This window comes from Durio zibethinus, chromosome 8 (genome assembly GCF_047325235.1).
Source record: "Durio zibethinus cultivar Kanyao isolate XHJ-2024 chromosome 8, ASM4732523v1, whole genome shotgun sequence".
Classification (NCBI taxonomy): domain Eukaryota; kingdom Viridiplantae; phylum Streptophyta; class Magnoliopsida; order Malvales; family Malvaceae; genus Durio; species Durio zibethinus.
The window spans coordinates 25,036,526-25,046,912 of NC_143169.1; the positions used below are offsets into that span (position 1 = coordinate 25,036,526).

Here is a 10,387-nt window from a genome sequence, read left to right on the forward strand (position 1 = left end):
TGAAAATTATCATTTTCTATACAAGATGAAGTATATAATTTTATTGTTTGACTTAAGCCTAGATGAATGTAATTGCAGCAGTATTTGTTTAATTAAAATGAATGCCATAAATCAATTTGAAATCCTATTCTCCTAGATGAACTTTAAGAAGGTTTTTTTTTTTTTTTTTTAAAGTGAATTGTTATAAAGGCATTAGTCATCCCATAAACTTCATGACTCCTCTTATTCTTATTAGATCAGAATAAGATCTTAATATAAACTTTTTTAATGAAATAATATGATTACTTAGATATCTAATTAAATATCTCAATTTTATCTCAAGAGAAGAAAACATAGAAGAAATAACAAATCATACGTCAATGACAATAAACATGGGGAAGTCACCGGTCTTCAAATTAGATTTGACAATTCGTATATTTATATTATATAAAATATATCGTATTTTACACAAAAATTATCTGTTACATTTTATATTGACACAAAAATATAAAATATATTATTTGTTTGGTTAAATTTATTTATGAATTTTACTAAAATTTTAAATTATATTATTTTTGTATTTTTTATTCATATCGTTTTTACATCATTTTATTGTGTTGTGTTTGAATTATCGAGTCTATCTCAAACTAAGGTTCAACATAGAAGAAAAAACGGAAATTGGTACAATATGACAAATTGGTCCAATACTTCGAAGTACATACAATAGCACAAAGATTAATTACAACAAAAAGATGGATACATTGTCAAATGCTTGAATCAAGTTTATTCTAAGTGGGTTAACTGATAATTATGGGAAAAAGATCAGTTAAGAGATGATGAGGTGAGGGCCCTCCATGTTAAAAAAAGGGGTTCGCCCTTTTGATAGTGAAGGGAGAAGAGAGCTTGAGCTGATAATTTAGTAAAAGAGTATCAACTCTCAAAACAGTGCACATGGAAGCTTCAAAGTTGCCGATAAATGACACACCAGCCACAGGGCTGCATGGTCTACAAACAAATATATTCACACAAACAAACAAAACATAAGAGGTGACCCCAGGCCATTTTTTCTGGCTTTCCCAATTTAATCAACCTTTTCCTTTTTCTGTTTTCTTTCTTGCCTTTCATAATCATGAGTGAGTCCCAATTCCCTTCCCATCTGCACTTTCTCATATCTCCATTCACTACAGTTTGGGTCACTTTCGTGTAAAAGATTCATAAAAAGAAGAACAACCTTTGAATGATTGCTTTTACAACAGTTTCAAAGTTTTTCTTGCATTAAATTACCCTCTCACTCAGGCAACTCAAAGAAAAAAGAAGTCATTGCTTTCTCTTTCCTTCCACCTGTTCTAGCCTTCTTATCCAAGTGGTCCTTGAATTCACTGTCCTAATAAAACACCCTTCTGTGGCTGAAATGGTACCAAATTGGTCGTCAAGGCCACTAGATTTATTACCAAATCGGTCATCAACAGACACCCCCAATGACCAGAATTCGTCAGTAACTTTAAAAATTTTCAGCATTAAAAGTTGTATCAGATGGCAAGATTGAATGGGACCCATTTCATATCCAATGGTGACATTTTTTTCATAATGACCTATTATGGTGGATCTACCCACTAGGTTAAGATCCATAGTAGACTAGAAACTGTTGCACGGAGCCTACACAACAGTTTGAGGAAGTAGAAATAATATATGTACCACCACTAAACAAAAAAGCACATAGAAATGCCTGCTTCTTGAATCTTGGCATCTCTTCTTTTTTTTTTTCCCCCTCACAAAGGAAAAACAAGAACAAAAGAGTAAAAGATTCCTTGCCCATTTATTTACTCTTTCTTTGACAGCAAGCCCCAAAGCTGCTTTTGCCATTTGATACAAACAAAACTTTTCCAATCCCAATTCCTCGGTCTCTCTCTCTCTGCTCATTGCCTGCCTCTCTGTTCATCTGCACTTCTTACAATGTTGTCTAAAAGCAATGGAACTGACTTGGATCCATGGCTCCCACTCACTTGCCTTTTGCATTTAGTGATGGAAAAAAAAATTGGCAGAGGAAGTAAAAATCACTTATTTCAATTCTCAAAGGATTAACCACTGCCATTTCAATTCACAGTCATCCATTTACACGGTAAACCACTGTCATTTCTCAAAAGAATTTTCCTAAAGGTTTTTATTTGGCACCGGTTAAAACTTTTTATAATAATTTTCTTATAATTTTATTCATAATTTCTAATACATTGGATAAAGAAATAATTTTATATAATAACAACATTAAAGAGTGTCATTGTTCACTCGACAACAAAATCATTTCTCAGTGTCTTCAGATATGTTCAGTTTCTTGCTTGAATAAGCTAAAATGAATTATTTTTACTTACGTTCTTATTTTTCTTAACTCAAATTTCCAGCATCCAAACATAACAAAGGAAAAAAACCAAGTCAAACAAGTATGAAGTTTCACAATTGAAACAACGATTTTCTCTTCATTCCACTTGAAGTATCCATCATTACAAATCTTGTCTCGTTTTTTCCCCTTCCTTTCCCATTCCTCATGTTCAGTGCCCCAGCAATATATGAAAATCTTACAACAACAACAACAACAACATCAAAAAGCAAAAAAGAAAAACTAAATGATTTTTTTTTTTAATTTCAAGAAGTAGAAGAGCCTGATAATCTAGGTGAAGTAATTGGAAAAAGTGGGAGAAGCCTAGGCTCCGAATCTCGCGGCGTAGATACCGGTGATGGATGCAAATAAAAACCCTTCTCTTTAATTGCCTTCTCTTCAGCTTCCTTGTCTAGATTCGCATTATTATTAAAACAATTCGAGCAATTTCCAAGCCCAGATCGGTCAAACGGGTCGGGTATCAAGGGAGTAACCGGGCTAAGAGCCAAAGACGGGAAGTCAAGAATGCTGGGGGAAAGTATTTCCTGTTTTCGGGCCGAAAATCCGGAATTATTGGGGCTAAAAACCGGGTTCAATGGGTTGATCTTGACATTCTTGAGAGAGCTCCTTCGCTCGTAAAGTCTAAACCCAGAATTTTGCTTGTTTTTGGGGATCGATTTGATGGGAGGGATGTGGGTTTTCGGGTTCGAGTCGGATTGAGGGGAGGGAGTTGGTTTGGTGGAGGAAGCAAGCTTGGCGGTCTCGGAGGATCCCGTAAGCATCTGGACAACTTGTTTGAAAGATGAAGTGTCGGCTTCGACGAAGGTTGTCGGGTACGGGTTGGCGGAATCGGATCTGTTGATGGGTTTGGGCTGTTGAGCTGGCGGAGTTGGCGGTGGCGGCTTGGTGCAGGTGTTGCTGCTGCTTGTGCTGCTGGTGCTGCTGTTCGGACTGTGGCTTTTAGGAGATACAAGGAAATTCGGATTCGCGCTCGGCCTCGAAGACGCTTCCATTTAGCTTTTTTTTTTTTTTTGGTTTTTTTGGGGCCTTTGATCCTTGAAACAAGAAGGGAAATGGAGGGGAAAGACGAGAAGCCGAGAGTTATTTGGTACTTTGATTTTGGTTTGGTAAGAAATGCTTTGGTGGGGACTTTGGGGTCTTCGTAGTTATGTCTAAACCCCATTCCCTCATTTATGGCTGTGATGGCACGCGGCACATCATTAAATTTATTTTCATGTCACGTAACTCGACGTTTAAGTTAAGAAAACGTTTGAATCTTTAGCATCAATTAAAATACTTCAATTTATTAGTATTTTTATAAATAAATATAAATTTGATTGAATTATTTGCATTTAAAGGGATTAAATTATCATAAATCATTTAAGATTAAGTCAAAACAATTTTGAATAACTTTCTTTTTCAATATTTTTACTACCAAACATAAAATTTTATTGATGGATGCCTTGAGATATTTGTTATCATGTTCACAAATTTTTTTACAAAGATTTTTTATTTAATGTATTTAATTTAAACAAAATTTTGTTAATTAGTTTCTCTCAAATAATATGTAATAATAAATTTTCTTTCAAATAATTTACCCATCTCGTTTAAAAAATAAATTTTTATAAATTTAATATTCAATTTTAAATATTTGTATTTTTTTTTTCATCCTTTAAATTTTGACCTCTTTTTAAACTAAAAAAATTCTAGGATCAAATAAAGTCCCCAATCAATTACTAATTTTCAACCAATAATCATGGAATTGTTCAAACGTCACGAGCTTTTGCTTTTTTCAAAATTTTTTGGTTGAACATTTCCTTTTGGTCATTGGGGAATTATCAATTTTTCTCGTTTCTAGATTCGGCCGTGTTTTGAATTTGTTTGTGGATTAGAGAGAGCCGAAGCACACGCCCTAAGAGCGAGAGTGTGGATGGAACAGAGCGGAAGTCCAAGTGGTAACATGCTATTGGCGGTGCGAAGAATTTCAGACAAGATGGGTGGGATCGTCAATAAATGTTTCAATATTTAGCATTGACCCTCACAACCTTGAGTCAGAACAGGGTAAGGCAAGATCCTATCATTTTCACATCAAACAATCACTACTGCTATTATCAATAAATTTTAATTTTATTATTACAATGTCGTACAATTAAATCATTTATTTATTTATTTATTTATATTTTTTTAATTTTAAAATAAATAATTTATTTAATTTTAATATATGTCGTATAATAATTTAAAATAAATAATTATAAATCTTATATTCAAAATAATTTTAATAAATAAATATTAATAAAATTTAAATTTTAAAATTTTTTATTAAAAAATTAAATTTTAATCAATTAAATCAAATACATATTCATATTTATTGTTACTTATAATCATAATTTTTAAAATTTTTATTTTATTATATGATGCTTCCAAGGTCCAACCTATCTTCATTACATGCCCTCATTTTCAACCCATGGGCCCTTAGTTTTATTATTATAATGTCGTACAATTAATTCATTTATTTATTTATTTATATTTAATTATTTTTTTTTAAATTTTAAAATAGATAAATTATTTAATTTTTAAATTAAGATAATATGTGTCGTATTTAATAATTTAAAATAAATAATTATAGATCATATATTTAAAATAATTTTAATAAATAAATATCAATAGAATTTAAATTTAAAATTTTTTCATTAAAAAAAATAAATCTTAATGTATCGAATAAATTTGTATTCATATTTATTGTTGCTTATAATTCGTAATTTTTAAAATTTTTATTTTTTTATATGATGCTTCCAAGGTCCAACCTATCTTCATTCCATGCCCTCATTTTCAACCCATGGGCCCTTAGTTTTTTTTCCCTTAAATTATACTATAAACAATACCCATTTTCATTCTTGTTTTATGCTTTCTATTACTAAATTTTTTTTTATGAATACATTTGACACAATTTTATGGAAATTATTTCAATACTCCATTAATTATTATTTTTTAAGTTAATTATCAAATTTTCTATTAAGGTTATTATAACAAAATATTGACAAGTGTTTTAGAGGCATTATTTTTTATAATAATGTGGTAATTTTCAATTTATTTATACTGCTTTCTTAAGATTTACATAATCTAAAGTGTATGAAGCAAATAGATTATGTACAAACTTGACAATCATGAATGGTGTTTAGTCACGTACAAATTATGTTAAGTACATTTGTCAGTGAGAAGTGAGAACCCTCTTTGTGTTTATGTAGCCTCCCCCAATTATTTTTATCCTTAATTGCCTCTTTTGGATCAGCAAAATCAGAGTTAACCAATGCATCATAGATATTTGGTCACAAAATTTTGCAAAATTTCAATCCATTCATTTTCTAACACAAATGTTTTTTGATGAAAAATGGGTTTCTCTCAATAATTTTTTTTAAAATATTATGACTGATCTTTAAACTAAATGAAATATTTGATTTGATATTTAAAATTTAAAAAATTTTAATATAATATTTAAATTATGAATTTATTAATAAATATAATATTCATTCTTAATATGATTAATTTTAAATAATAATACGTGATAGATAATTAACTCTTATAATATCAAATTAAATATTTTAATATAATTTAAAAGATATTTATGACGTCAACATGTTTTTCTCTGATTACAAATCTCTAATCCCAAATCCCAGTTGCAATTTGCATTGTTCTTAATCATGCAAAGAAAAAAGAGAAAACCACAAAAGATGAAAAAGGGTGAAAACTGAAAAGCCAGGAGAATAAAAAGCTTCCACCAATTCAGGGAGATGGAGAGTTTTGGGATTGATAAATATATGCAAGGATTGTCCACAAAGTCAGAGTCCTTGATGCCCACATTAAAGTTGATACTTATTGCCAGCATCCTAAGCTGCACTACCAATTTGAAAGGAGAGGAAAAAAAAAAGTTGAGAATGAGATCTAAGAATCTAAAATATCATTGCTACAAAATAAATAAGATAATAATAATTATAAATAAATTTAATAAAATTAAAAAATATATATATATTTTTATGTAATATGAATTATAACATATAATTTTTATATAAAATATGATAAAATTTTATAAATTTTAATATTTTGTATGATAAAATATATGAACCGTCGTGTTTTTAATTCTCATTTATGTAACCACCGGAAGCAAGTGTTGTAAAAAGGTACAGAGAAGGGACCACATTCGGGCCGTTCCATTCCATTCCACAACGAGGAGGGGAGAGCAGACTTTTTTTTTTTTTTGGGGGGGGGGGGGGGGGGTGCTTTTAAGCTTCCCCTCTCATGGAAGAGACATCATTAATTTATGAAATTGGAAAATGGTAGATGGATACAACTTGGCACGTTTACAAAATTTGCAATCTTGATGTATTTGACATGGGAAATATTGATGTACCTAGAAAATTTATCTTATAAATTATTGATGAAAATTTTCAATTTCATCAACAAAAATAGAAGGTTGATATATTTTTAAAATATAAAAGATTAATATAATAAAAAAGAGATAATTACAATATTTTAGGTTTTTTTTGTAAAAAAAATTCGAGAATAAATAAATTATTCAGTCTCCAAAATCAGGACAAAAAGTGTTGTATCTGACAGTCTAAGATAAGTGATTGCAGATCGTACATTTGAAATAATCTCAACAAATGATTAACAACAGAACTCAAACTCAAGGCAATATTTTAGTTTCATTCATGAAATTTAGTGCATGAAATAATAATCCTAAACCAAATGAGTTTTACTATTTTAAGCATCAAAATAATTTGCTCAATGAGTTTTAGAGTGAGCCACCTCCCTTCCACGTTAATTTAAACATACTTTTCATAAAAACTAGCTATGCTTATGCTTATAATATTTTCTTTCATTTAAAAATATAAACTATTTGTATTTTTAATAGTAAGTGAATGTATACTTTACTCACAAATTTGGATTTGATTCTTCTAAAAAAATTATAATTTATTAACAAAAATATATATTCTCTCAAAATTTTAAATTATTGTCAATTTTATTTTAAGTATTTAACTATGCTTAATAACTTAGTAAACTCTGTCATTTTTAATAAAAATTTTAATGTCATTTTTCTTTGTTTCAATTTGGTGGCTTAAGTGATGAGTAATTTTGAATCCGAAGTCCAAACTTTGAGACATTGGTTTGTTCCAATTTGTTTTTGTACATCGTGTAACTGGTTGCTTTATGCACTGGTGGCATGATTAATATGACTAATGACGTTGATGGTCTGAATTAATCAGAATTTGTATTTGCCGATGCTCGAATATGATCAGCACTTGAAGTTCAGGTTGAGTTTAATCGGCTTTTGGGCACCCAATTTCGCCAGCGAACCAGACACATGGTTGCAGTCCCACTCCCTTAAAGCGTAATTCAGGCTTTTCTCAAGGAATCAATGATCTGCAGTTTCATTCATTAATCGAAGGTTCAAGGGGTCACATGGGTGTGAATCTGTGTTAGCACAGTTTATAAGAATAGCCAATATTTGCCATCCTTGAAATAGTCGGAGATTGGGGGGCAGGAGCATCCAGAATCCATCATAGCATAACATTTATTGTCAAGTGATGAGGCCATTGGACTCTAAGATGACACATAACATTAGCAATCAGTTTGTCCTGGTTACTTTGTTAATTAAGAGTTGAGATTATCCCCATTTTCCCAGGAACATCAGGGAAAATAGAAAGAAAGGGTTTTTTTTTTTTTGGCCAGAAGAAAGAAAGGGTTTGAATCATTATTGTTAGAAATAAGATGTAGTTAAAAGCAATCGATTTATTATTCATCACAAATCTATTACATATATCACTATCATTTATTGTCACCCAAAGCAACACACTGAAATGCCATTACAATTTAAGCTGGGGAACTTGTAAGTAGTAGGTAAAGACATACATAAATAACAATGGAAAAGAGATAGATCAGTTCAACAGGTGGATTCTAGTTCTAGTAACATTTGGGTTCGAAAGCGAATGGCCCAACGGTGTAGAGAATAAATGGGAGCTTGTATTCAGTATGTGGCTCCTCGGGCCTCAAGGTGGCACCCGTCAATCCACCGTTGAGATTAGATGGCTTGCTGCATGAAGCCCATGGTGATGATACTAGGGAAACTGTGCATTTGTGGGCTCCAAAGCTGGTTATCGTCTTTGGTGCTTCCAGGAAGAAATAGCCGTTCTTGTCAGTTTTGGCTTCGACCACTAGATTGTATTTGGTGTTCTTGCATGTCAGCTTTACAATGGCACCTGCCAAAACAATGCCAAAGCGCTCAGTGAATCAGTATTCAAGTATAGGGCAATTTACTGCTGCAATGGGTGAAAAGCAAAATTGTTGGTTTCAACTTTCAGAATAGGATGCCACAAGAATGCATTGCATGCTAGTCATTGATGTTGCATACATCTAGAAGTATGAGATTTGTTGAAAAATGGTAAAGTTTGCTGCTTTAACACATAAAACGCCAAGTTGTTGATGTTACTCATATTATCCAGCAGTAGATAAATTGTTCATTAACTTATATTAAAATAAAATATATTATATATGATAGTTTAAAATAAGTGATTCAAAATCTTTTCGTAAAAAAAAATAAGTATTAACCAATTGAATGAATCATTTGTTGATACTTATACTTAGAAGTTGAAACCAAAGAGATTAAGTTCTCTCTCTCTCTCTCTCAAAATTCAAAATGCAAGTTTTCCATTCAAACAAGATATCAAATCACATCAGTAAATCATGGTATAATCTACATGCAAAAATAATTATATACATATGCATTGCATGATTCTAGCTTCGTTGCACGCCCATCGAAACGATTATACCATTTAAAAAAGAAATGACGATGGCTGATGATTCTCATTAATGCAAATGAATGAAACCCTCAGGTAACCATTAATACACTTATAGTGATTGGTTTAGTGAATGAGAATAAGTTTATTCTACTGGTTTTAAACGAAATTTTGCCTAGTTTTTTCTTTGAGCGGTATCACAAGATAGGTTTCGAACTGACCAGGAATTGGTTTAGCTCCCAAGAGGGTGCCTACTCCAGCGTACTTGCATGACTCGCAATAAACAACGCCCTGAACTGCCACAAGACTCCTAACTGGAGGCTTTGGGTAAGTTGGTGGCTTAGCCGGAGGATGCGATGGTGGGTATGTTGGTGAGTGAGTTGGAGGCTTGGTTGGAGGATGAACAGGTGGCTTAGTTGGTGGCTTGGTCGGAGGGTGAACTGGTGGCTTGGGTGGACCGTAAGTTGGCGGTTTGGTTGGTGGGTGAACTGGTGGCTTGGTTGGCGGGTGAACTGGGGGCTTGGATGGTGGATAAAATGGTTCAGGAATCGGGGCTTTGTGTGGGGGGTTGGTTGGGGGCTTAATGGGTGAAGGGGAGGGCGGGTGATGGTGATGGTGGCGTTGGCGGTAAGGGTGCTCGTGGTGGTGGTGGCTTGGCGGTTGACTAGGTGCAATTACAGGTAAAATTTCATGGTAATGAGGAGGCAAAGGCTCAGGCAAAACTTGAGCAGACACATTGAAGCTGATCACTAAGAGCAGCGAAAGCTGCACAAGCAAAACAGCTTTAGCTGCTGCTGCAAACCCCATATTTTGCTAAAGCTATAGACAAGAAAAAAGATGAAGTGGGGGTGTTCTAAGGAGGAAATTTATAGGGGTTAACCCATGATTCTCTGCGGTTTTCATTGATGAAATCTTGTTTTGTAATCTTGTTTTAGTCTTTGAAAATCAAAATAGGGTTGATAACTACTGATTTTCTGGTCAAGTGGAGCAGAGCTTCTTCACATGCAGAGAGAGTGAGAGAATTTTGAACTTTAAAAAATGCTAAAAAAAAACCAAACAAATGGAATTTGGCCCATGTTACAAGAAAATGTAGAAGCTTCCAAGGATCTCGATTATTGAACCATCGTTTTAAAATGGAAATTTATGATTAACTGAACATGGGGCTATTAGCCCTTGGGATTGGGTATTCATAGACTTCCATGAAACGGGAAAAAGGGCATGAAAAAGGTTTGAACTTTGAACATGG

General features: G+C 32.5%; 1 protein-coding gene and 1 pseudogene across 2 annotated transcripts; both read right to left on the reverse strand.

Annotated features, from left to right (window-relative positions):
* Nucleotides 1-2,422: 2,422 nt before the first annotated feature.
* Nucleotides 2,423-3,512, reverse strand: LOC111278642 (VQ motif-containing protein 4 pseudogene; annotated as a pseudogene). Its single transcript, XR_016344143.1, has one exon. The product of XR_016344143.1 is annotated as a VQ motif-containing protein 4 pseudogene (transcript).
* Nucleotides 3,513-8,136: 4,624 nt separating this feature from the next.
* Nucleotides 8,137-10,052, reverse strand: LOC111278756 (uncharacterized). Its single transcript, XM_022865380.2, has 2 exons — nt 9,363-10,052; nt 8,137-8,604 (listed from the first exon to the last, which is right to left on the reverse strand). Exons 1-2 carry the CDS (start codon nt 9,946-9,948, stop codon nt 8,309-8,311), a joined length of 882 nt encoding a protein of 293 aa, XP_022721115.2. The 5' UTR covers nt 9,949-10,052; the 3' UTR covers nt 8,137-8,308.
* Nucleotides 10,053-10,387: the final 335 nt, after the last annotated feature.

Coding starts and splice junctions, on each gene's coding strand:
- LOC111278756 (XM_022865380.2), bottom strand. CDS start 9,948: ATGGGGTTTGCAGCAGCAGCTAAAGCTGTTTTGCTTGTGCAGCTTTCG. Junction 8,605..9,362: donor GGGAGCTAAACCAATTCCTG/GTCAGTTCGAAA, acceptor TTGTTTTGGCAG/GTGCCATTGTAAAGCTGACA.